The sequence below is a fragment of the Eschrichtius robustus genome, chromosome 6 (genome assembly GCF_028021215.1).
Source record: "Eschrichtius robustus isolate mEscRob2 chromosome 6, mEscRob2.pri, whole genome shotgun sequence".
NCBI classification, from domain to species: Eukaryota; Metazoa; Chordata; class Mammalia; order Artiodactyla; family Eschrichtiidae; genus Eschrichtius; species Eschrichtius robustus.
In genome coordinates, this window is record NC_090829.1 from 71016160 (window position 1) to 71043940 (window position 27781).

The 27781-nt window shown below is 42.0% G+C and overlaps 1 protein-coding gene across 1 annotated transcript in view; it reads right to left on the reverse strand.

Moving 5' to 3' along the window:
- The window catches only part of MB21D2 (Mab-21 domain containing 2), a 104754-nt gene extending 100250 nt beyond the window's left edge, over positions 1–4504 (reverse strand). The window contains exon 1 of the mRNA XM_068546452.1: positions 4271–4504. Coding sequence (XP_068402553.1) covers positions 4271–4481 — 211 coding nt within the window. The 5' untranslated portion in view covers positions 4482–4504. The remainder of the gene's footprint in view (positions 1–4270) is intronic.
- Between the last annotated feature and the right edge of the window lie 23277 nt (positions 4505–27781).

A 27781-nucleotide genomic window follows, 5' to 3' on the forward strand; every position in this document is an offset into this window, starting at 1 on the left:
TATGATCTTGGCATAAGTACTTGACCTCTTTGAGCCTCAGTGTTTCATCTTCAAAGGGGGATTAATACCACCTACTTCACCTCTAAAACAAGCATGATGGTATTTATCCTTACAAAGTTTCTGGAAGAAAATTACATGAATATATTTATGCAAAGTAGCTAGCACAAGGGCCAGCATACAGTATGAACTTAACAAATGGCAATGTGGGTTGGAATTAATCATGCCCTCTCCAGCCAGAGCCTATATTCTCCTAGGTCACCTCTAATTATACTCTATAGTCTTTCTGATAGGAAGCTGCAGAAATAATTCCAGTGTAAGTTCACTAGATTTTCTAACAATGCCCATTTCTTTAAATAAATAATAAAATCATGTATACATTCCTTTTCAGTTTACAAAGTAACTTCATATTCACACACATAATTCTGAAACAGTGCATTACTATTATTCCATGTTTAATAGATGAAAATACTATTATCTGTGTTTACTGGATGAAAAAACTAAGACCACCTAGCCAGCAAGAGGCAGACTGAGACAGGAACTATAGATTTTAACATTTTATCCTAATGACCATCAGTTTCTTAACCTGAAATTCAAACAAATGATCTTTCTACAGAATAAAATACTCCAACTCAGACTGCTCCAGAACTCATGTCAAATGCTGACTGGATTACCCTAATACAGCTGAAATCAGAAACAAATTTCTGAAAGAAGAGACAATATTTTTTTTTTAAACAAAGCCCCTCCTCTGGACTTAATACATCAATTCTTGATAGCAAAAGACTTAGAATCGGGCCAAGAGAGTTTTAGCAACATCTCCTCCATTTATTAGCCATGGGACCCTGGATGATTCTTAACCCTAGTAAATTTCAATATCCTCATCTGGGTAATGGGAAAGCAATACCACTCCTAAGGTTGTGTGAAGTTCCTGGCACGGAGAAGGCAGTCAGTAAGTGATAACTACTCTATAATGACCACACCATGGTACCAACCATTTGGACTGAAGGGGAAGCGACTTCTTATTTCTTCCTGGCTCTTCTAGCTTCTTCATAACCCCTGTTCTGCATCTGTTCAATGGGGACACAACCAGTCTTCATTTGACCTCACCAGGGAATGAAGATAACAAAAGAGCTGGCAGAGACATTATGCAAATACCAATTATTATTAAAATATTAATGAACTCTGGCAATTTCCCTGAATTTTGATAAACGGTGTTTATTATGCACTGCCAGCCTCTCCCACAATCTGGGCTCTCACATATTAACTAGATAATACCAGCAATCATTCTCCTAAAAGACCAAGGTGTAGAGAAATAAATAGTGAGTCTAGATGACTCCCACAAATACCTGCCTCCAAAGGAATCAGAATCTCCGGACAAGCAGAGAAGGTCACGACAGACCATGGACAGCTGGGTGACCGGTAGCAGGCTCAGATCAACTACACAGCCTATGCAGACCCCTGCTTTGATAGGACAGTGGAGTTTCCCGGTGCTGACAGGTCATTGTTTATGACAATAGCCTACCACAACTTTGCCCTTCTGCGTAAAGTTGCCTCCAATCTCGATAAAACAAAAAGGACCTGGGAAGCCGGTGGTGGGCGGGGCGTTTAGTCCAGGCTAACAATCTCATACAGAAAGTGGTTGCCCCTGCCAGCTGCCTAAAAACAGAGGTAGCGTTATCCACAGCTCCCTTAAAGAGGTTTGCACCAAACTCCTCTGCCATTTCGTTCTGTGTGAGGGGATAATGTTTTTAGGCTGCTGACAATCCTCAGGTGCCGCTCATACAGAAGCAGAACAAAGCCAAGAGGACTCACACCCGGCCCCCCAAAAACTCCCAGAAATAAGGGCCTGGCGCCACCCCTGTGAACACCTTAACAAGCTGACGGTCATTAAGACACATCATTCGCATATTCATGAAAGACTGTGGACTGCGGCAAGTGAAACAAAGTGCACAAAAAGAGATTTTGTTTTTTCAAGCCAAGCGAAAATCCGCTTTAGGAAAAGTAAATCCACACGGGGACCCTTGCTGTCGCCAAACCTTCACTTGTCTAGAGCCGCCAGCACCTCATTAAAGGAAAGCAGGCAACTCACAAATGAATGCAGCACCACACAGAGACAGGCAAGCTCATTTCGCCATCTGCCTTCCAGTGTCCAGAGGGGCAAGAGGCTTAAACCACATTCTCCTGAATTTTCTCTCCCGCAGGTGGAAACATCAAATTCCCAGGGGGCAAGAAAGACTTCTCTTGCAAGATCAACTGGGTAAAAAGGAATAAAAGGGAATTTCGTTTACCTGTCAACACCATGCCACTCATGACATTAAACACAAAATAAATTAAGCACCCTGAAATAATTCACCCTTCGTAAAGGCTTTGCGAAATCAGTGTATCAGCCGTGGGGTTAGCACAGGATTTCCTCACGAGCTGGGCACTTAAACTTACCCCTCCCCACAGCCTCCCATTTTCTGTTCCATGACTATCCTGACTGATGGTGACCCAGCACCTTTTCCTAGTGAACGACCTAGGGCAGGAGACATCGGAATTGAGGCCGGTGCTATAACAACACAATGGCAGACTTCCATTATATACGTCAAAGAGAAAGGCCATGATTAAGCAACTTAAATAACTGCCCTGAGCCTTCTCTGTGTATCCCCACCCTTCTGACAATCACTGTGCTGGTTTTCAGATGTGAAAGCTTTGTAAGCTTCCCACCGCAAGGTTAGGGAGTTATTTAAACAAACACACACACACACACACCACATTTAATTCATCTGAATATTAGCTGAATGGTCGAATCTCTCAACGGAGAGCTTTTCAACCCCATACACAACCTAGGATACACTTGGGGAGTGTGGAGCAAAAAGTAAAATCCAGCCCCAAGTTTTAACATGCTTCATCCAACTTCCCAAAGCGTTACTACCCACCGCCGGCACACGTTCAATTTGTATTACCCCCAACCTGGGCTGTGGGGAGGAAGCCAACCGAGAGGTAATACCCGATGATAGAACCAGCAAGGACAGCAGACAGCCGGCTGAAATCCAAGTAGACGGCAGGAGGAAGGCAAAAGCTCAGTCTTCCTCTGTGGTCCAAGCCCTTTTTCAATTAAATTTTCCACTACCTGGAAAATTGCCTAAGAATGTATTTGTCGAGCGCACAGAGACACGCGGTAGGGCAGCGCTACACTGGAGTCTCAGTTCTGCGGAGTATTCACCGCCAGGCCACGTACTGCATGCAGCCAGAGTTGCACCGGTGGAGCGCAAGCTACGCGGGAGGCTCCCAGCAGCGGACACTCACAGCACTAATCCGAACGACAGGACACCTGGGGAGGGGTTCGGTCTCCCCGGCCTGACTCAATTATTTTCCTTTACACAGCATTCAACAATCTGTTAAGGACCTGTAGGTGCCAGGCTGGGGGGTGGGAGGGGCGGCATTATTCTAAACCCGGACGTCGCCGGGGTTCGAAACCCAGGACACCTCTCTCGGCCGGTGCATAGACAGCACACAAAGAGGAAGGGGCTGGCGCTCCTCGGGGTCAGAGCTCTGAGCGTGGTCGTCTTCGAGCTGGGAATTAGGAAATACGAGCTCAGCGAGAAGCCCGGAGAAGCACCGGAAATGCTTCCGACCGCTTCAATGGGAAATCTATTTGCAAATCAAAGTTGCAGGAACTCCCTGCGCCCAGCCTACTAGAGCGGGTTACCAGGGAACACCCAACAAGTTTGGCCACCGGGGGCCCGGCTTGACAGCGCCGCGCCGCAAGCGAGACTAGAGAGCAACTTGTCGCTCGGGCGCCGAGCCAGAGCCCCAGGCTGCCTCCGCGCCCCGAGCTCTGGAGGTGACCCGAGACTCGGCGTTGGGAAGGAGCAGGTCCGTGTCTCTGGAGACAAATCCCTTAATTGAAAGGCGCAGCCGGTTCTCACCTGGACCGCGCGGCTTCCAGGGGCTTCTCCCAAACGGTGAGACGTTTCACCACGAACACTTCACCTGCGCTCCAGCCCCCAGTCGGTGAGAAATTAACAAAAGAGCCAGCGAACTCGGGTGGAAAAGGGACCCGGCACAAAGTATAGTAGGGAGGGGAGGGAAGGCAGCTCAGGTTGCCGCGGAGAAAGAAGGGAAGAGGCGGAACAGAGATGGGTTATACCCCAGGCACCCGGCTCCGGGAAGAAAATCAAGAAGGAAAGAGCGCGCGAGAAGGGGGAATGGGTTCTTCACCCCGCTTCCCATCTCACACACACACATACACACACACACACACACATCCCTCCCTCTTTTTCCTCCTTACCCAGCATGGAAAAGATGAAATCCTTGGCTGTGTGAATCTCCAGTGCTCTCTGGTCGTCATATTCCCGCTGGTCGTGCTTCGTGAATTCTTGGATGAGTTTGTTCAATTCCTCCACCCGAGCTCCCGACCTGAAATCCAGCTCCGGGAACGCAGGCTTGTTGTTACAGCCCAGGGAGGCTGCCTTGCTGGCGGTGGGAGCCGCCATCTTCATACAAAACGCGCCGAGTAGCAGCTCCGCGGCGGCGGCAGTACCCACCCCCGCCCCCCCCACCCAGCCCCCCTGGGCCTCCTCCCCTCGCCGGCTCCCTGGCTGTGACCCCGGCCCGTGGGCGGGCTGGCGGGCGGGCGTCTAGGCGGGCGGTTCCGGCTCGGTGCGCTCCGGGCGTCCGGGCTTCAGAAGGATCTGGACTGCAGCGAGAGTGCGTGTGTGGCCCCGACACCCTTCCCTGCGGCCCCACGCCGGCCCAGATGCTGTAGGTCTCTGCCCTCCCCTGGACCTAGCTGGCAACTGCGGTAGCGGTTGTAGAGCCAACCCGAGCCTCCCCCGGGCGAGGAAAGTGAAGTGGAAACAATGTGAAATTCACCAGCTCTGAAATCAACAAGCTGCCGGCTCCGGTGTTACGGAGCCAGCACCAGCGTCCCCCATTTAAAGGGACAGCGCACCCAGAGGAAAGAAAAACAAATAAATGACAGAGGTCTGCGCGCCTATGCCACTTGCCAATCTGTACTCGGGCAGACGAGAGAGGTGTAGACGTATTCTTTCTCTACCTCCACCCCTTTTGGGGGCAGGGCTTGCCAAGCGCGTTCATGAAGGGAGCCTTCCTCTGTCTGATTTTAAGGGCGGTGTCCTGGGCGAGGGCATCCCTATGGGAGCGTTTCCATCCCTAGAACTCCAAAGCCTTTAGGTGGTGAAGGAACCTGCCTTAAGGAATATAAACCAATCTTCTGCCGTTTCTGCACAGATTGCCAAATATGATATGATTAAGCGTATCAAAAAAAAAAAAAAGAGACAGTACCCACCCCGTCCCGTAGAGACACGCCCATTAGCCAATAAAGTATCCCAACCTTTGCCCGAGGTAATTAATTTTTCCTGGATAACAGCCTATTAAACTTAACATACAATGACTTAATGCGGTTCAGCCCCCTCCAATATAAAGATAGGAAAACTCAAGGGTAGGTGTGGGGGAGGGGGAAGAACAATGAATTGCCCCAGGTTCCAATGAATGTTGAATGGCAGGTGAAAATTCTCTCATACAGCAAATACAATTTGAGCACCCACTGTTTGCCAGGCGGAGTACCAGAATCTCAGTGGACAGGGATAAGCCAAAGGACATGGTTCCTAAGCTGGAGTCATACTCACTTGACAAGGCAGATTCTACTAAGTCATGGTCCTTTAGACATAATAGGATCTCAGAGGTATTTTCAGTGTTTATGAGGTTTTTGACTCAGACACTAAGGAGGCCTATTTGTTCTTAGAAAAAAAGGTTATCTTCCTCCCTAATTCTCCAAAATCCAACTCATCTGTATCCCACAGTCCCTGATATGAGATAAAAGCTTTTTCTTACCTGGGTTCTCATGGCCAATAATACAAACTCTTTTGTTCGTCCAGGCTCTGTGGTGCCTTTCCCTATAAAATGGAGATGATAATTCCTGTCTCATATGTTGTTTCAAGGATTACATGAAATAAAGTGGGTCAAGCACTAAGTGCAATACCTGACATAATAAACATTTAATTAAATGTTAGCTGCTACTATTGTTGTTGTTATAAACTTAACTCTTTCCTCTTTCCAACCTAGCCACATTGTTGCCATGGTGATTTTTACACAACACAGATCTGGGTATTGACATCCTCCTGGATTTTTCTCCTCTTTACTCCCTTCCCAACTTTATACCAAAGCCAATTCCATAACATGCCTTTTTCGAAAGACTTCCCTAAGACCCTCCCCCAAGCTGATGGCAACATTTTCCTCCTTAGAACCTCCACTGCACCCTTTCAGAAACTTTCATATGCCTCTGATGAATTTTGGCCCTACTTTATCATTGTTAAGGCAAGTTTCAAACTATGAGCTTCCCTAGGATAAGAACTACATCTTACTCAGACTTCAGATTTGTCCCTGCAGGAAGGCACTCAATGTTTATTGAACCAAGTGATGAGTGAAGAACTTTGGCATAACCAGTTAATTTCTTTTGCTTTTGGTTTCCTTCTCTTTGAAACAAGCTTTCTTACCTACTCAATATTAAAGAGGGAGGATACATGTCCACATGAACGCTGGTGCACTGATGAGGGAGCTACTTAAAACTCTGGCTTTTGCAGGTCTGCTATGCTGCCCTGACTTCTCATCTGAGAGGGTATTACCATTAACTGGGCAGTGGGATAAGCTATGCAAGCGGTCGGAACTCCAACACAAATCCATCCACTCCCATCTGTCAGTGCTTCTCTCATGATCAATGGTAGGCATCTGTGAGACAGCTGGCTGAGGCACAGTCATTTCATGGATCAGAATGATCCTAGTTCACCCATGCAAGCAACAACCTCCAACCTAAACAGTTTGAAAGAATTCAGGCAAAAATGTCAAGACACTTTTTCTTTGTTAATTTCCAAAAAGTGTGAATGAGGCAATGCTTCTCCCTTGTGATACTTATATTCATAGAGATAAAACAAGTAGTTAGCAGGAATTGTGCCTTACTTTGCCTCAGCCCTGGGTTTTGGATGTTTTGAATGAGGGAGTCAACGAATGGTCTCTCTGTTCTTCTACATTTTCTGTTTACTTTCCATCAGCCAGATCCGAATTCTATGAATCATTGACCTTCAGTGAGTCTATATATTTGGAGAATGTCCTAAATAGTAAACTAAATACCTTTCACATGCTCTTATACAACACTGATAAGATGATATAACTATCCCTTGTCCAATTAGCAAAATAGAGAAAGAGGATCAGACCGGAATTTCCTGAATTGGTCTTTTGGGAGACTTTTTTTTTTTTTTGGTTTTAAATTTTTTTAAATCAAATTACAAACTAAATACCGAAAACATCATAATCATAAAACAAAACAGGAAACAGGAAAACAAAACATAGCAGGAAATAAATAGAAGTCTAATTTCAATAAATCAAGAAGTAGAGGTATTAAAACTACAAAGATATTCTTTGTAATAATTAAATATAACTAACAAAAACTGAGAATGTTGTGGAAGATGGGACATGAATGATATTGCAATTGCACTTAATACTTCATATCCCATAGTGAGGAGTCAATAGATGTTACCCAAAGTTGATAAATCAATAGGTAGAAGTTGTAATGGTAACTACAATAAGAGTTAAAGAGAGAAACTTTCAACAGTGATCACCTATGAGTGACTGGTTATTTTGTATTACTCCCTTTCTACAATTCTTTACATGTGCTTGTATTACTCTTCTAGTTTAAAATAATTAGTTTTAAAAGATTGGGATGTCCTTCACAATCCACAGAACCAAAAGAAAAGATCTCTTTTGAAGTATCTTGTTTTGCCAAAGACTGGTTCATCCACCAAACTGGAGTTACTTAAGCTGTAAGAAAAACCCGTCACTGACTGGTTAGCCTCCCCTCATTAGGCTGTATAGCAGAATGAAAGCTCTCAGAAGGTCTGGACCACTTTACATGGCCAGCTCCCATCTAACATCCTTCCAAATTAATGTAGTAACAGGGCCGATGACCGGTCACAGGACGGTTCTCATAGTGAGACTCCCCTTTTGGGAGACTTTTTAACCTCCGAGTCCTAGTAGACTGTGAACTCCTCAAGGGGGAGTGCTGTCTCTTCACCTCTGTAAACACCACATTTAATACATTTCCTGGCTCATCGTATGACCTTAATTAATGTGTTTGAATGAATGAATGAATGAACAAATTAATACCATCTCTCAAAGTCCAGGAAGTCAACATTTAGTTGATTTTTGCTACGATTAAATATCTCAATGCAAGCTATCTATGGTTTCCCGACAATCACTTGAGTTCTTATAAATGTAGGTATTTCTGCTTAAGTTGAATGAAATGTTTCTATTTGTGTGCCTTTTATTTTTCCCTGTGTATGTTATATGGCCTAAGAGAAGGAAGGGAAATGGAGAGGAAGGTGAAGAGAAAGAGAAAGAGAAAATTATTAGAAGATACTAAAGAGTGTCTCGGACTTGTAATAAAAGTGCAGGTTTCTAGAGTGTTGACAGATGACTCAGGAAAGGTCAATGGAGTGTACCATCTAAATAAGCACTAAGGTAGGTCGTTCCTTTACCTGCTTGTGTGGCATCAAACAGACCAAAGAAACTCACTGCCTTTCCAAACTGCTGTCCCACTTAGAGGCAGAACTTGGCCCCTTACTTTCCCGCACCCAAATTGTATGAGCTTGTGAGAGAAGCCTACTGCTTGCTTCTCTGGGGTTGTTTGTTTTTAAATATGGCTTTCAAGTTCTGTGGCAAACTCTCAGCCATGAATAACTGGGCTGTGCAGCCCATGCATTAAAAATAGCAAGCTCCACACCCACATGATGGATTAACAAAATTTAATTTTAAACAAAGATTCTCTGCTCTGAGAGCAGCCCAGGCTACAAGATCTGGCCTCCTTGGGCAGTGCCATTTTCAATAAAAGTCTAACCAGGGGAGGTAGCCCGAGCTTCTTATGATTTGAAAATGTAGGCAGGAAAAAGAGAGGCAAACACCACAGACACGTGGAATGTTGACAACAAAAGGGACTTGGGGGATAAATTCCATCCACCGCCTTCACTCTGAGATAGGAGAACTGGGACACAGAAAAGGAGAGGAGGCTTGCCTACATAGTAGAGGCAGTGCTGTTCTATTTCTCATACTAACTTCAAATTTAGTAAGTATTGCTTGTGTTTCCAGACCACCAGAGGGGGTGTGGAAAATGCTAGGAAATTGGACCAGAATCGTAATAAAAATAAGAGGAGAGTGGCCCTTGGGCAAAATGGACTCATTGATCTTGAAAGTTTAAATTTCGATATATCAGGAATTGCTGACGTTTGGAATTACTTAGCTACAGCTTTTTGCCACTAATAGGTAGTAATCAGGACTAGAGCTGAATTTCCTGGGTATCTCACAAAGTCGTTCAGGTGCACATGACCCCGTCTGGTGCAAGTTGCTAATTTTACCTCTTGTGAGATTAGGCCAGTGAATTGTTAGTGAGGTCCCCAGAGCAGGATGAATAAGTCATGACTTAGTCTATTCAGTTCTAACAAGGTGACCCCAGAGTGAAGCCCCACCCCTCTGACACTCATATGGTTCATGGGGGCTCATTTCACCCTCTCCTTGAACCCTGTGCCCTCATAGCCCCGGGGGCCTGAGTGGTCTAGCTGTGCAGAAACTGCATATAAATCACCCAAATCTGTCCTTTTATTCTCTGCTCCTGCTGTGCCCCAGGAAGCCAAATGTGTACCTGTGGAAAGAAGAAAATGGACTCTAGGATGGGAGATAACAATATCTGATAACAATTATTAACAATTGTCTTCCTTCCAATGATGGAACACTTTCCGGTTCAAAACACTTATCACATAAATCTGTTTATCCTCACAACCTCCTACTGAATAAAGCAGGTTGGTCGGGATTGTGATTATTATTCCAATTTTAGAGATAAGAAACTGAGGCTCAGAGAGATGGTGATGTTTGTGGAGTCATCTGACTAATTGTTGTCTGTCAGCTCTCTATTTAGACGTCATCTCCTGCAAAGGGCTTTTCCTGAACCTCTTCCGCCCCCTCCCCACACCCGTGTAGGTCCTGGAGGCTCCTTATAGACTCATTGCCTTTGACTCTATCACTTCGTTGTAGCTGCCTCATAACTTGTCTGTCTCCCTCACAAAAGTGTACGTTCTATGTGGGCAGAGACTGTGTCTCTCTTGATCACCAATGTGTCTGGCACACAGTAAGTGTTCAATACAAGTTTGATAAAGGAGAAAGTAAATGAATGAACCATGTGGCTGGCTCAGGCCCCAAACTCAGGTCTTGATTTACGACCCAGGTTTTTTCCATCAAACCTCCCTGGCTCTGTTATCAGCAACCACCGAGCCTCCAGAAAAACATCAACCATCTCTTATGCTTTTGAGAGCTTTACACTTTATCTAGCATTTCACATACACAATCGGCTCCCAAAGCTCAAGTTCCATCATGGCAAGCAAAACCTTTTCTTCTCTGTCTTTTAAAATCCGAGCGAAGGCCCTTTGTTGAATAACTTTTATGACAAAATAACTTACAAAAAATTAAGTCTAAATATTCAATATGTCCTTCTTTGGGGGAAACTTAAGCCTCCTTGACCTCCACACATCAGGCAAGAAAAAGCAAATGGAATAATTGCCCTAGAAATCCTATTTCTTTACAAATGACTTAACCTCATCCACTGCTCTGGGGAAACTGTGGAACCCCCTCTTAGCAATCCCTGGACACTGCACCATCCCCATCTAGCCCTTGAACTTGCCAAAAGGCCAGGCTCTGGGTCCTCTACACCAATCCATATCCTGTCTTGTATGTACCTTGGGTGCTGGGTCAGGTACTGATGGCGGGGGGAGGGTGCACAATACCTTATCAGTGAAGACTGGAGATGTTCGGTTTGGTTTGCTGTGAGCAATTAAATGAAGCGTGTCACAGGGGAAATTAATTTATATTATTTCTGGGTGGCTACAGAGGATGGAACCAGGAGAGATGGGTGGCAGTTACAGAAATGCAGGCTCCAGCTCAGGATACAGAAGCATTTTCCATCCATGTGAGCCACTCTGCACAGAATATGCTGCCTTCTGAATTAGTAAACTCCCCATCACGGGTGGTGTTCAGAGAGCCCTGTACGCATCTGTCAGGGTTACACCAGAAGAGGTTACCGAGTTGGTAAGGAGCATAGGCTTTGACCCCTGAGGTGCCTTTCAGCTCTGAGAACCTAAGACTGTGATACTTTTTCAGTTAATGCAATAACTGAGAACTAGTTTCCTGTAAGGATCCACCTCAAAACAGAACTATATTCTGCACTCTGAACACAAGGTGTTTTATATCAGTTTTCACATAAGTTCCCAAATAAAGGATTGTGTCTTTCTTTTTCTCGGCTTAAAATACCCATGGATTTTGTTGTTTCTGGCTTTCCTACTGTCCAATCTAGCAGGCAATTTCATTCCACCGCCTACAAAGAAATTCTGTTGGTATAGACACCTGTCCCACACATCAAACACAAATTCCACACCCAAATTCACATTCAGAGAAGCTCTCAGTAAAAAGAAAGGAAAGGGATTTCCTTGAACACATTTATTTACACACTTCGTGTAATGATAGAAGCTGGCTCTCTGAGCGGACCTGTAAAATTGAGCAGGGAATGGTAATGATGACTGTTTTGTTTTCTAAAGCTTGTCAAAAAATGATTTTCTAAGCCCTACACTGTAACAAGTTTATTTGAAAACCTTGGCTGTTTTTTCCTTCAACTATGCCCAGCACAGTACATGAACAGAAGGAGTTGTTTCCCCTTGTCCGAGACCCAGCATGTTTAGCTGTGGTCCAAAGCTCATTTTAAATTCCAAGTTGCAAAACCTGGAGAGAGGGCATTTAAAGAAAATGCTGACACTCCTTCAGCTCTGACAACATTATCACACACAACCATAAATATACTTCCTGGACCATGTCTTCTCATTCTACTTTCCCTGTTAGTAGTTTCTAAGCAGAAAAAAAAAAAAAAAAACCCAAAAAAAACCCCCTCAAACCTCTTAAATAATTATCCAGTGCTTCTACATCATCTAGTGGAAAAACAAGAGAAAACAGGGAAAAAAAGGAAAGAAATATAAAAAAGAACAGAAAAAACCCCACAGCCCCCTTTCTCTATTTAATTTCTGATGAATCATGTCTATTTAAACTACCCTGTGAATGTGAGTTATGCGCACCTTATTGTGCCTCGGAATTTTTGCGGGGGGTGGTGGAGCCATATAGATACACATTATGGATAAATACATTCAGATAAAAGCAAAGCGCCAGAAGTCAGGAGACAGATGTGAATCTGGATTTTGCCGTTAGTTCCATTATCAGAGGAAAATCCTCTCCTCTTCTCTGAAACTCCTTTTCCTCAAGTGCAAATGAATAGAATAAGGTGTCATCCAGGTGTGACGTTCTGAGACTGTGACTCTGACAGGAAAAGACAAGCAAAGCAATCTTGTGCTCAGTACAATTTCTAGCACATTTTGTTTGTTTATGTTTCCCCAGTCTTTCCCTGCACAGTTGGACACTCCATAGTTGGACGTCCTAAGAATTTTGTTGAGGTTCCTAGCCTTAAAAGAATTAACCTGAAATCAAGAGAGGAGAATTTGTAAGTGCATGGAGAACCCCTCCTTGGCATGTCTTGGCTAATAGCCTCTTATTCTCTGCTGGGGGGCGGGATAGAGCAAAGCCTGCTGTGGAAACTCACTCCGCAGCTTGGCCCTGGGGCACAGAGAGATGGCCTCTGGGCTCTGAGGGACCAGCCAGGGCTCAGCAGGTATGTTCAGACTCTAGAAATTTTCCCTTCAAGATGAGAGGAAATAAAGGTACCCAAAGAAAGTACCCCAGGAAGTATTTACAAGAGGCTGCAAAACAGTTATAAAATAATTTTCTGACCCTAAAATTAGAAGCAAAGGTTTGATGTTCTGAAGCTCAGGTGCAGGATGAATGTATATATGGGCCTTTATAGCCGGTTTATAAAGCGCTTGAAGACAAGGAATTGTGGTTTTGGCAAAAAGCCTTAAGGAGCCTTTTTATTTCTTTACAACCAAGATATAAAAGAAGTCTGGTTCCAGAAATGTAGGCTGAAGTTTTCTTTAGGTACTTTGGAGAAGAGCAAATTTCTAAATCTCAGGTAGTAATTGATGATAGCATGATGAGCCATGAAAGAAATAGCAATCATCACATAATAAATAATATTCAAATGTGTATGATAACAAAAATAGATGCAAAATTAATGATACTATAGCCAGGCATGCAAATCACAGGTATTAAAGAAGGGTAAGAGGGAGTTCAGAATTCTACCAGATCAAGATCCGAATCATTCAGATAAAAAAGATGATGCATTGATACAAAGAATGCATGTGACTTGCCTATAGGAACACACCGAATGGCAGAACTGAGATTTTTTCTGCCATATATGTCAGCACAAGAGCCAAAGTATGTAAGGGCAAGTTGAAACCTACTACATAGCCAAAAGTGGTATTTTCCATAAAGCTGTCTTTTTTATTCCTTCATTCTTTCAGCAAGTTTTTCTTGAACTTCTATTATGCGTCAGGCACTGTTCTAGGCACTGGGAATACAGCATTGGACAAAGCAAAAATTCATGTCCCCTTGGAGCTTACAGTTCATGGAAGTCACTTAAATGTTTTTTCCAGGTTGAGTAGAATATGTTACTTGGAGAATAACGGTCTATACGGATCTAGAGGAGATTTTTTTGTAAGTCACTTAATTTAAATGATAAACTGGATATATTGTGCTGCAAGTAACCTCTTTATCTATATCAGTCAGGGCTCTCTAGAGAAATGGAGCTAATAGTGTATATGTACATAAAGAGATTTATTTCAAGGAATTGGCTTATGCAATCGTGAGGACTAACAAATTCAAAATCTGTACAGCAGGCAAGTCCTAAATCTGTAGGGCAGCCTGGCAGGCTGGAAGCTCAAGCAAAACTTGATCCTGCAGTCTTGAGGCAGAATTTCTTCTAGAAAACCTCATTTTTGTCCTTAAGACCTTTCAACTAATTCTATAAGGCCCATCCACATTATTGAGGGTAATCTTTACTTAAAGTCAACTGATTATAGATATTAACCACTTCTACAAAATACTTTCTCAGCAACAGCTAGATTAGTGTTTGATAAAAGAATTCGGTACTATGGCCCAGCCAACCTGACACATAACACCAACCATCGCACATCTACCCTATAAATCTATTAAGTGCTGATCACATTCCAAGCTCTGACATACATCATGCACAGTCCCTGCCCTCTGAAGGAAGGGCATAAACCATTTACATAAAAATATGAAGCTCTATACATCTATAAGAGAGGTAAAGGACAAGTGCTAACTTTGAGGGTCTGCAAAAAGAAACAGTACTTTTAGTTAAAGAAGTTGGGAAAAGCTGAAAACACAAAAGACAGTTGACCTTGTCCTTAGAGAATGGGTAAAATTAGAACAAGGAAAACAGGAGGGTGACTTCCTAGTGAAAGAAATGGCAAAAGCAAAAGTGTAGAGTCAGGAAAATATGTGATGTATATAGAAACATGGAGTGGTTCAGTTGGGCTGGAAATATAGAGCATTCATCAAAACCTCTTTTATTTAGCTAGTGATTACCCAGTACTTGTTCAAGTACTTATTCCAAAGATATTAAAACATTTGCAGATGAAACAGAGAGATCAAGAGGCTCCTCCAAAGTCACACAGAAAATTTTCACATACAAGTCAGTGCCATTTTCTTTCAGAAGCTACAGTTGACTCTTCAAAAACGATTTTTACCATCCCTAAGAAAGGAGACCATGCTTTATCTTTGTTATTTCAATTTACTTATCTTTGAAAAAGTCATGTTATTCTTTGATAAGTGGAAGAAATTTATTAGGTCCTAGCTTTCAATGAGCATATGGGGATCGATGCCCCGAACAAGATGGTCAGGGATTTATATATCATAAAATTAAAACTTATTGCTTTTAGCACTCAGTCGAGGTTATTTCTTGGTTTGTGCTATAATTAAATTGCCATGGTCAGGGGAACGGTATGCAGAAAGCAAATACGTATAGGAGCCACCGTGTTCACCAGAAAGTCAAGTAGAATAGAATATTAATATTCTAATATTAATTAATTAATTTCTAATATTAATATTCTAATATTAATTTATTAATATTCTAATATTAATTAATATTAACTAATTAATTAATATTCTTTTCTAATATTCTACAGAGAGGGACACCCAGGACTCCAGTTATTTCACAGTGGTGTGCTTTTTATATTCCACTTGTTACAGTTCCTTTCAGCCATCACGTTTCCATGCCCCAAGCCCGTCCCTTATTTCAAGGAATAGCTGTTGGTCTAGCAAGTCACTATGAAATAGATATTGCCTGTGCCTTACTCCAGTACCAGCCTCCCCCATCCCTGCATTAAAGTCAGTCATCTTTTTGTTAACCTAGGAATTCATGTTTTCTACTAATGACCTCACCAGCCATGGGTTTGCTCCCCAAACTGATGGTTTTATGGCACTCAAAACAATGTGCCTGGTTTTGAGACTAGTATAACATTTTAAAAAATTAAGAGAATTATAGGAATTAGAGGATTCCAGACATTTGCCAAGCAAGTCTTTACTCAGTTTCATATCACGGTGAATTGAGCAGAAGCAAAGTAGACCTATCTTCCCCCTGTGCCCCTCCTACTTTCCTCTTTATGAAAGGGAAGCTGAGGACCCAAACCAGGAAGTGACATCATCAAGTGTCTGGTTTCATATCTCCATAAAGTGCATTACTTTAATTAAATCTATCAAAGAGGCTAGTAAAAGGGAGGCTGGGGAGAAATGAGGTTATTAATCAAAGGTATTAGATAAATGGACATCACCAAGGAGTGGATATTCACAGATGTGTGGACCACTCAAGGGGGATCAAAGTTCAACTTCCTCAGTGGATAGCTGGACATTTGTCTTGTGACCAGGTCCTATTATTTCCAAGGGTGGGGAGAATCAGGAAGTGTCTAAAGATTCAGAATCCCATTACTTTAAATTTACACAATGCTTTAGATTTATTGTGTACGATATCATATTGTTGCTAATCTCCACAGCAATCCTGTAGGACAGGCACACCATAGCCTCACAGACTATTGGATTACATTTTGGAGGGCAGAGTTCAACCCTCCACAGCACGTGAACAACCTGGTTAGCTGTGTGTCTAGGAAGGTACCTGTGTGTATTTCAGAAGGGCTGGTGTGGAGAGATAGACATGGAGTATCTTGGTGAAGATAAATGGTAATCACACGAACTAACTGACGGTCTTTGTTAAATAAAATTTCTCCTTCAAGAGTGGGTATTAATCTACTGTAACAAGGTTTAGCTTATTGTTTTTCACTCTGGTCTCAGGATAAGGTCGCATCCCTTCAGATAGAGAGAAGAGTATCCCCTGAAAAGAGTGTACATCCTCAAAGACAATCATCAGGGTAGAGGGCCTCAGAAAAGTACAAAAGGCAGGGCTGAGGTAGGTAGAAAATAAGAAGCCTCACTTGCTTGATATTGGAACTAGAAGAGTATGGAAAGTCAAAAGTCACTTCCGGATGGGTCAGGCTCCCATCTGTGGGGTGGGCAGGGGTGTGGCAGCTGGGGGAGGCATCTGTTTCTTCCAGGACTTGAGAACACCACGAAGCTGGGTGGGAAAAGCTGCCCATGTAGCTGATCATTAAAGGAGGAAGTGCTGTCACGTGGAGAGAGCGCAACAAGTGCTTCAGCAAGAAATTCCTTTGGGAGTTTCAGGTGGCATGGGGTTAGCGGAGATCCAGCCCCTCCACCCCAGGATTCTAATCCTGCCATTGCCCTCCTTGGGAGACTTTACTCTGAGTTTGTTCAGGTGGGTTCCCTTGCATATTCACCGAGGGATAATATTTCAATGATAAAGTCATGGAAGGGGGAGGGTGAATGCCAGCAACTTCTTCTTGATGTTCTCCAGAGAGGGAGCATTTCCCACAGTAGCGGTCCAGTCCTTTACAGTGCCTTAAATAGACACGATAACTAGTTGATTTCATCCAAATGGAGATCGAAGTCCAGTTTTCAGACCTGTGGTAACCACTCTCTGTACCTGCGTGACTCTTCATTTCCCCAACAACTTTGTCCTTAATAGCTAGTGATTTCCAAGCTCTTGTTGAGTCTCAGACAGCATGTCATTCAAGCCTCACGATCTCCATAAAAGGTTATTGGATTATTCCCATTTGTCAGGGTAGAAAACTGAGGTTTGAATTGATCATGTAACTCATCCAAGGCCACATTGTGTAAGCAGCACACCTGGACTTTCACCTGTATCTACTTCAGTAAAACTCTATGGTCTTGACCACCACACTGGGCTGCCTTCCTGGTTGCCTCCCAAAACATGTGATGACCTAGTGGATAAGGTACTGGGTGGGAAGTGATACAGCTGCCTTGGGAGACCTGATACCTTGGGTCTGTTGTTTGCCAGCTGTATGACCTTTAGGACCTCTGAGCCTCAGTTACCTCCCCTGCAAAATGGATATTATTCTTCCCTCTTAGCTACGAAGTTTTTATAGAGGGCATGTAAAAATGATAGGATGTGAATAAAAACTATAAAAATACTTAAAGATGTAAGGAACTGTTATACCTTAATTTTACACTTTTCTAATATTTTTCAGGAATTAATGAGATCTGGGTTTGGGGGGAAAAACCCAATGGAAGGAGGATATCATTTATTCATTCAACAAATACTATACACTATACCATATGGCACATCAAGAATAATGAAGAACAGGCATTTAACAGCTTCAGGATAGCTGATCTGTGAAGAACTTGATTTCTTTTTTCATGTTTAAAAGACCGCTTAGATAAGTTACTGGGAAACCCTCTCTGAATTGCTATCTGAGCTATAACTGTGTTCAAAATGAAGTAAAGAAAAAGGTCACCCTAATGCTAACCTCCAAGAAGGCTTCAGTCAATTCAGCACCTTTTTCAAGCTGTAAATTTACTCCCCAAATTGTCTACTTAGATGGTTATTTCCCTCTCAGAAAGAAAAAATAAATGTAGACTGTTCAAACTTTTAATGTCTGCATCCCAAATAAATATCACTGTGGAAAAGTAGTTCAACAAGTATTTGCTGAGTGTTTTATGGGTTCTGTACCACACTAAGAATTGAACTGTTGCGAGCGGTAAGGGTGTAGATGGCGATGTTGACTACCATTGTCTGTGAGACCTGGTCCCTGACGTCAGAGCTGTAATAATTTCCACAGGAGCTGTGCTAACAAGTGGAATTTTAGAGGTTGAGACAGGTTAAAACACCTGACCAAAACCAGATGTCAATATGAGAAAGATGTGCTTGGGCATTCTAAGGTTTATGTTCTTGGATTAGGAAGGTGAACACTTTTTATGGAAGGTTCTGAAAATGAAGCAGAGGAGATTTAATTTGGCTTCGTGGGCAATTCATGAGGCCATTAAAGGTTTAGAATAGTAATATGATGAAAAGATATGAAAAATCCCAACCAAGTGTCATAGTTAGGACATTTTTAATTTTGAAGGCTTTACTATCAGAAATAACTCAAATCAAATTAAGCAAAGTAAGAAAAAGTATAAGTAGAGAAATTTATTGGCCCATATAACAGGAAGTTCAAGTAATGGACTTTGGTCTTGGTTGTCCAGGCATTCAAATAATGTCATCAGCTCTCTCGATTGGCTTCATTCTTAGTCTATCTCCATGTAATATTAAAATGTTTGCCAGGCTTACATGGGTTTTAGAGATCATGGCCCTAGAGAAAGAGCCTCTGCAGAAAAGGCACCAAAGTGAGCTCTGATTGGCCCAGCTTAGGTCACATGCTCATCTCCAAAAACTCACTGTGACCAGAGGGATGAAGCTGCTTGATTGGCCAGGACTGGGTCACGTGCAAGCCCGGGGGTAGGGAAGCGACTCTGGTCAGTCCTTCCCCCACCTCCTTTAACTGCAAGAAGTGAGTAAGATATTTACAGAATGAGGGTGGAGTAGTTTCTCAAAGGAAGAGATACTGTGCCTACATACACGCGCACACACACACACACGGGTATCACCCAAGCTTGACTTGAAGACATTTACAGTCTAAAACAGAGCACCTCTCTTTTCTTTAAACTGTAGTTTGTTCCTTTAAAAATTACTTGTATTCATTCATTTTATAGGTATTCAATGCTGTGAGTCATAGCTCCTATCTTTGAGTACCTACCACAGAAGTTTCCTATTTCTCTATACATAGATAGGTTGGGTTCTGAAAGTTAGTTGTAAATACTTTTGTTCATAACTGAATCAGTAGGTGTAGCAAAGCTAGATAATTGACCCCCAAAGACTCCTTCATAGTGTAAGTTTGTCACTAGGAAGTGATGCCCAGCCTGGGACTATATTTCTTGCTCCTTCTCCTGTGCGTCTGGAGTGGAAGGCATCTGGTTAGTTCTTGCCAATGGGAAGCGTGAGGAAGTGATGTGTGTCTCTTCTGGGTGGGATGGTTAAGAGGCGGGCGTGCCTTTTCCAGAGCCCCTGTCTGTATCTGTTAAGTGAATGGAGAGGCTTCTAGGATCTAAAGGAGAGCTTAGTCATGAGAAACAGCGTTTCTGGCTCTCTGCACCTGAAATGTCATCCCACGAGCATCACCCACATTGAATTCTTACATGAGTGAGAAATATACCTTTATTGTGTTAAACCAACAAGAATTAGCAACTCACCTTAACAAATACAGAAGAGGTTTAAACTTATCATCCACATCCTCATTTCTACCACATATGATCATGAGTGTGATCTTCAAAATTTAAAGCCAAGTATTCACTTCTTCTTACCTTTCCTCCAACATTGTTTCCAAAAATAACCAATTTATCTCATATGAAGGAAATCTGTTGAGTCAGGCCACCTCCTTCCTTGATAATCCCTCTAAGTATGGGGAATCTTTCAGCAGTTATTGTGCCTACACTCCCTCCCTCTTCACTGAGATCCTTCATCCACACACTATTCATAGCTTGTAACAGATCTCATCAGCAAATTTACCCTGCTTCCCCTTTAAATTCTTTTACGAACTCACGGCCTTCTCTGTTCTGAATAAACACATTGCCACTGAAACTAGAGTCCTACGCTCAAGTGGTATTTTGTCCATCAGTCACTTTCTGTTGCTCTTAATGATGCTTGCTGATTGCCCAGGTAGACACAGATCCTTGCACCTGCTTTGTGAATAGCTCTTTGTCTTCAGAAAATGTTCTGCAGTCTCGTGAATTATGCCACTTAAAAATTTTAAATATACTCTACCTCATTTACATAATTATCATGTGCCTCTTCTTATTAGCACTTTCAATACCTTCCTTACCTTTGCATTTAGTGAATATTATGGATTAATAATCTTTGCAAAACAGCTTGAAACCTAGGCACATAAAGCAAATATGCAGTAGAATATGAAAAAGAATGTGTTGACCCCACCCCAAAGACAACAACTGATGTCCTCTGTTGATGGTGAGCCCACCTGATACATTTTTACACTGTTCTTGGCTTTACTAACAGGTGTGAATGCTCTTAGGTTGTAGAGTCTTGGAATGCCAAACCTAGAAGGGTTATCTCATGCAGTTAAATACTTACATTCTACACACACAAAAAAGAGAGCGGTTGAGAGGGGAGAAAGAGATTACTGATCACATGACTAAAACTTTAATGCAAATGAGAAGCAGACTTGAATCATAAGTGAAGGTTTTCTGCACACCCTCCAGTCTGCCCCACCAACATTTCATAAAGACATTTTATTTTCTCCAACACAGCTTCTCCTCTCAGTCCTTTAAGAAAATACTATGTTTGCCTCACTCCCAGGAGAAAGTGTAGAGAGAGATTCACCTGGAGACGCATCGGATGTGATGTGGATTTGTCTGTTTCATCAATTCTTAGGCTCTGGGTAATGGGGAAAAAATGAGAGAAGCTGAACAGATCTGTACGAACAAGGCCTGTGAAAGAGAAAAGGGGAAAATGTTGGTGTGGAGTGAGAGATGGAAGCACTCTAAAGAAGCTGATGCTTCTCAGAGAATTCAAAAAGTGAAACCTATCACTTCCTGTTTGCTCTCAGAATCCAGTGCTGATTAGTTTGACAGTTAGCCATTTCTGAGTTAGAGCCAATTATTCCAACCATCCCTAAATATTCCAAAAATCATTGAATAAATTATGCTGTGCAAAATGCTGCTTTTCAAACTTTTATTTGAAATATCCCTAATGTCAATGGAAAGAGAAGTTTTATCCCTGGGCCTGAGGATAAAGCCCAAAGAAAATATTTGTTACCTTTAAAATGTGTTAGGTTAAACCATATGCAGTTGCCATTTTTATAGGTCAAAAATGGTTGAATATTGGCAATTGCATAAAGTCCAATGTAAGAATTTTACTTTCTATTTACATCATACATGTGTTTATTTTCATCTAAAGATAGAATTTTAAGTTCCTTATCTTTGAGTAGAATTTGTGGACCAGGAAGGTATGTCGTGTTCAGCTGGTGATTTGAGTACCCTCTGGCAGTTTGAAGGTGGGAAAAAAGCAGCAAACTTCTCAGAGACACCAAGCTAGGCAACTTAAGAACCACCAGGGAGGGGCTGGCTTGATTCAAAATCAAACTTGATGGTGGGGTTTGCAGGATGGTAAGAGATCTGGGTATAAGAATGAGCAGAATAAAGTCCCTCTAAATAATCTGATCCCCTAGTTATTTTAGTCTTGTCACCTCCATAGCACTGAGTGCCCTGTGTCAACCAATCCTAGGAAAATTTAGAGACACCCCATCTGGAGTTTTCGGACACAAAAGGTATACTCATAGCAGTCAGGAACATCTATTTTGTCTGATTGCTTCTGTGTGTGTGTGTGTGTGTGTGTGTGTGTGTGTGAATGTAAGTGTGGCAGGGTAACTTCCGCGGGTGGAAATTGGATCATGATTTATTGGAATAATGAAAGCAAAGGATAGAAAGCAAAGGGTTAGAAATCAACACTAACTCTGGACACTAGCTCTACGTACTTTGCAAGATGCCAGAAACTTTCCATCTTTCCTGAATAATTTTTCTTAGCTAATATCTGTTCCCTATTCTTTTTTGGTAGTAAAACATTTAAAATCAGAGCTCTGGTGGCTTGTCCAAGGGATAGAGTGGGAAGTGGTGGGAACCTTTAGAAAGGGAGAGACAGTAGTTCTTTGAGGTCTAAGGCAATGAAGATGAAAAAGATCCTGGGTCTGAGGACTTACTGTGAGAAAAAAACATGTAGCAGGGGGAGGGTTCCTGAAAAACCCTATAAGGGCATGAATACTTCTCCCAGATACTCTGGTCATAAAAGTGAAAGTACATCCACAAGCACATGGATGTTGCCGGCTGTGTGGGTAAGAGCCTCTGAGACTAAGAAGGCAGACCTTTACAGGAAAGAGCAGAGCATATGCTTACACAGACTCTTGGCTCCAACATCCACAGGTACCAAGGTCCACAAAAGAATAGAGAAAGGCAGCCTCATGAAAGGAGAAAAAGACGATCTGAAACCCAGCTAGTAAGAGAAGAAATCAGTCACTGATTTCCTCTTAAAGATCCAAATTAATTCAGGAAGTGGGTTTTTCTATTTCCCAGAGTCATCTGTCAAATTTTTCCACCCAAATCTTACAGGAGGGGACCACATCAAGAAAATATTTTATCTATTCCAGAGCCAGTCCAAACATTAAGTATTCAAGTCCTTATTTTATTTCAGAATGAGTTCTTCTTGATTCTTGGGTAAAATTCGATACTTCTCCTTTAATACATTTTCTTGGTCACTACCAGGACTTTAGAAAGAGCTCTCATTTGATTTTTAAAAGATAATTAGCAAACTGGATATCTCTACAAAAGTAATTTTTTACCTCAGCAAAAGGGTGTAATCAGCAGATAATTCACACCTGTGGCTTTTCATTAGCTAACTCTCCCTTAGGGCAATTTAGAGGTTGAGGCCCTTCTCATCCACTCTCTTAGCTGATGTTAGAATTACAGCAGCATTTCACCAGGCAAAGGAAAAAAAAACAACAAAAAAACAAACAAGCAAACAAAAGACAACTCTCACCAGAACTAATCTTTGTCATTAAGGTAGATGTCATTTATTGAGTGTCTCATATGTTATTCATTTTAGGTATATTATTTAATCCTCTCAACAACCCTATGAGTCAGAGCTCATTTCTATGTGAACAGGAAAAAACCCGGTTTGGGGATGTTAAGTAATTTCCCACAACTCACACAGTTAATAAATGGCAAAGTTGTCACGGTCTTTGTGACTCCAAAGTCCATTACGTTTCTGCTCTGGCCTTAGAACATCCTTCTTCTTTAATCTCACACGTAGGATTAAAAAATCTCAAGCATCATTATGGCTCTGGGGATTAAGAGCATCTAAGAGGAAATGCAAATACTTAATTTCCAAGGGAAATACAGGACCCCAAGGCTACAGTGGTTTTCATAATTTTTTAAATGCAAAAATAACCTTATCCAGAACCGACTTATAAAGTAGAAACACATTGTGTTAATGTATATTTATATGGTAAATCCAAATGTGTAGCATTTGCTTGGTATAAAGAAATGAGCTGTTTTTATAAATATGAAAATTTGAAATTAGGAGTAAAGATGGCATTTTCATTTTTTATCAGCTTGACTATTAATGAAATACTAAATGTTTGCACACCCCCTAAAGCACCTTCTGAAAATTATTACTTTAGAATCTTTCCTTCTTCTCTTCAAAATGTACAGTCTTCTCCTAAGAACCAGAAACTTGGGGAATGAGAAAGGAACTCTGCTCTGAAGAGCTCATGTTTTAATCAAAAGAGAAATAGCATGATCATAGATAATGTAAGGATGAAAAGTGTCAATTGATGTACAAAATATTATGGGGGTTTGGAGCAGAAGTGATATTCTGCCTGGGTGTGGGGGGTGGGGATCTTGGTAGACTTTGGAAAAGAGGTAGATTGTCAAGAATGAAGGGAATAATACATCCTGTGATCAAGAGAATGGCTTTTAGATGGAGAGAAAGACATGATGATGGAGGAAGAGAAGGGCAGATGGTAGAGCGAAAGGATAATCTGAGTTGTGCATGGGGGAGAGTTGTGATGTTATGACTGGACAGGAGAGTTGGCATCAGGTGGTAAAGTCTGTGAATGTCTTTCCGAGGAAGTGCAGCTTCTATGCTATAGGTAATGGAGGCCATCAAAAAGGTTTTGAGCTGGGAATCAAAGACAACCAAACTGTCCTTTTCATGAGGTTAGTCTGACAGCAGGCTCCGGTGGAAACGGATCGAAGGAGGGAGAGCCGATTGTCAAAGAGAACAATGAATAATGCTCATCATGACTCCAGTAAGAGGGGTCATTTTGGGGGAAGGATTCTTCATGATGAGGGCAGGAGACAAGGTCCAAAGCTATGGGATGGGAGGAGTAAGGATACAGAGATGTCCTGAGGTGCTGGGTTGAATAGTGTTCCTCCAAAATTCACATCCACCTGGCACCCATGATTGTGACCTTATTTGGAATAAGGCCTTTGCAGATATAATTAAGTTAAGATGAGGTCATATTGGACTAGGTGGGGTCCTAAATCCAATGACTGTTGCCCTTACAAGGACAAGAGAGATTTGGAGACATGAAAAGACAGATACACAGAGGGAAGAAGGCCATGTAACAATGGAGGTAGAGATTAAAGTGATGTTGTTTCATGCCAAGGAACACCAAGGATTATTGGCAACCATCAATAGCTAGGAAGAGGCAAGGAATGATCCTTCCCTAGAGCTTTCAGAGAGCTATGCTCTGTGGACACCTTGAGTTTGGACTTCTAGCCCCTAGAACCATGAGAGAATAAATTTCTGTTGTTTTAAGCCATCAACTGTGTGGTAATTTGTTACAGCAGCTCTAGGAAATTAATCCACCTGGTAAACCTTACAGCGAATGATGGTGATCACCGTCAGGGTCAAGGAGAGATTTATAAAAACTCAATGTACTAACAAGGAGAGAGCACCTTTCTATGACAAATTCCATAGTGGGCCTTTGTCAGTAGCACAGAGATAAACAAGGTATTGCATCTAACTCAAGAATCTTACATACTAATTGATGGGAAATCATGAATAATCAATAAAAAGGGACTGTAATCATGGGAACAGATGAAGAAACTGACCCTCAGTGGAGAGAACAGATATACTAAAATCCACAGTGCTATCAAGTGGCAGTAATGGGCTTGAACCCATCTCTCCTGCCTCCTAGTTTAGTTCTGAAGACAGATTTTCACGGGAGAGAAAAGCGAAGAGGAGGAGCATGGCAGAGTGGAGGAAGAGGCTTAGAAAAAGGAGGCTGGAGCTCTTCAAGAATCAGCCCCTGCTTTTTTTTTTCTTCTTTTAATTCCGTCCCAAAATAGAAACATGGTCATCTGCTCGCAGATTCCCAATCCCCAGGCCCCAAACTCCCCTAGTGTCTGAGAGTGTTGTCCTATTTCTTTTAAATCTCCAAAGAATGACAACAATGACTTCATTGCTTTGACCATTTTAATCTCAGCTGCTGAAAGAATGAAACTTAGAATAAGTAGGTCACCACAAGTTCATAACAAATGTGTCGAGTGTTTCAGAAGCTTTAGGCTTAGAGAAAAACTAGAAGTCCTAGCCAATGGAGATAACCACTACCTTGGGAAAGGCATATGATATGTGTTCTCATCATACAGTAATATTACAAACTGTTCGGATTTGGGGGGAAAAAACACCATGCTGGTCATTTAAGTTCATCTGTCCTTCTTTTAGGAAGGACTAACATATGAACCATCCCAGAAAGAAGAGATCTGGTTGACCAAGACATGTCTTAGAGTCTGGTCAAAGGACATGCTTACTGGTTTCTACACTTGTACAAATACTGAAGATGGAAAAGCCTTCCCTTATGTATTTGGAGAACTGAAGTAGGACTTTGGTAGGTATTGTCTCACTTAATTCTCAAAGCAACCTTAAAGATCTCAGTCGACCTTTTCATTTGAGAGATGTTAAAGCTGATCCCCCAGAGAGGGGAAATGACTGGCTAAAAGTAAATTAACACAAGAGGAAATGACCTGAAAAACACTTGGAGACATGTTTGGCTTAATTAGTCACTAAAGAAATAGAAAACAAAGCAATCTAGTGACACTACTTCACATCTATCGAGTCACCAAAAATTCAATATTTTATATATAATTTTATTTTATCTCGATGATCAGGCAAGGAAAGAGGCACATTCATCCACTGAAGATATAGTAAATGTGTTAAATTGATAAGATTCTTTTCAAAGGCAATCTGCTAATTTAAACCATGAGTCATAAAAATGGTCCTAACCTGTGACCCAGTAGTGTAATCCTTACATCCTAAAGATTTGTAAATTTTAAAAGATGAACATTATTTGTTCAAAGATTTTTAGAATTGTGATTCAGAATTCGAGACCTCTAAGATCATGCTGTCTGAGCTCTTTCAGAAACATGTGAGCAAGTGGAGACCCATAGAGAAATGATTATCCAAGGTTCTGAGCCAGGGTTGGAATCTAAGATTTCAGTCCAAGAATCCTTCTGTTATGCTCTGAGGCATTTCAGTGAAAAGCTAAATACAACCCAGATCTCCCCAAATCAAAGAGCTAGTTTAACATATTGTTACGAGCCTGGCTTTCTGGGTTCAAATTGTGGCTCTACCAGTTACTGGCTAAGTGGTTTAGGGCAGGTACTTAATCTCTGTGTTCCATCAGCCAAACCAGTGCAATAAGTGAATCCCTTATATATTCCACCATTGCTGCCCCACCAGGTTTATGCAGGCTCTGACTGACTCCGTGACTTTGTGCAGGCAAACTACAGAGTACCTAGCCTTAAGCCCTCAGAGTACCTAGCCTTAAGCCCTTAATGCCTCAAGAGGCATTAAGCCTGGCTCTTGTCACCTACCCCAAGGCTTCCCTGCTGATACTCAAGTGTGACATGTGCCAACACCAAAGTGTGTGGCAATAAAAAGTCTCATGGGACAGATGGAAACTGGTGGATAAACAGTTCCTCCTTCCTCCCCCGTATGACCATCTGAGATGCAATTTGTGCAGCTTTTTGCAGGATGGTCTTATGGGAAGACTGTCTTGTTAGATGGAGCAATTGATCACACTCGATGGTAACCAGCTTGATAACGCACCTTCAAATGGACTCTCCCCGCTTCCTTACCTCATTTCACTTTTCCCTCACCCCTGCTTCCTTGGGATTGCACCGTGAATAAAGTAGTCTATGGAACCCTTGGCTTCAGGCTCTACTTTCTTTTGAAGCCAGGCTAAGATAGATGGTACCCACCTTGGAGGGTTAAAAGGAGGAAACATTAAATGAGTAAAAATAGGTAAAGTGCTTAGAACCGTGCCTGACATTATAGTAATTACTTTGTAAGTATGAGCTATTTCTATCTACTGCATCACTGTGTAGCTCTGTAAAATGGCACATATTTAGATGGTGCCGCTATATGGAAAAATGTATGTGAAACAATGGTAAGCAAAAAACCGTACTAGGAAGAAAGCATCACATGGATTATAACTCTATAAAAATTATATGTACCCCCTGATGGTAGAACGGATGACATGGAGTTGGAATTGTGACTCTATAATGCGGAAGAGGTGCTGTGTTTATGTTTCCCCAGAGGTGGTTATTTATCCAAAGTGGAGTTTAAATAAAGAGGATGGACACAGTCTCTTGGAGACTCTGCACACACCTCTGCTCAGAAATTCAATCCAGTGCTTATAACTCCTCATAGCTGGAAAACACTTCCATGCAGGTCTTTTCTTTTTTATACTGCAGTTTCAAGCCAATTTCCTATAATTCACTGTTTCTGAAGATTGGAAACCATGAG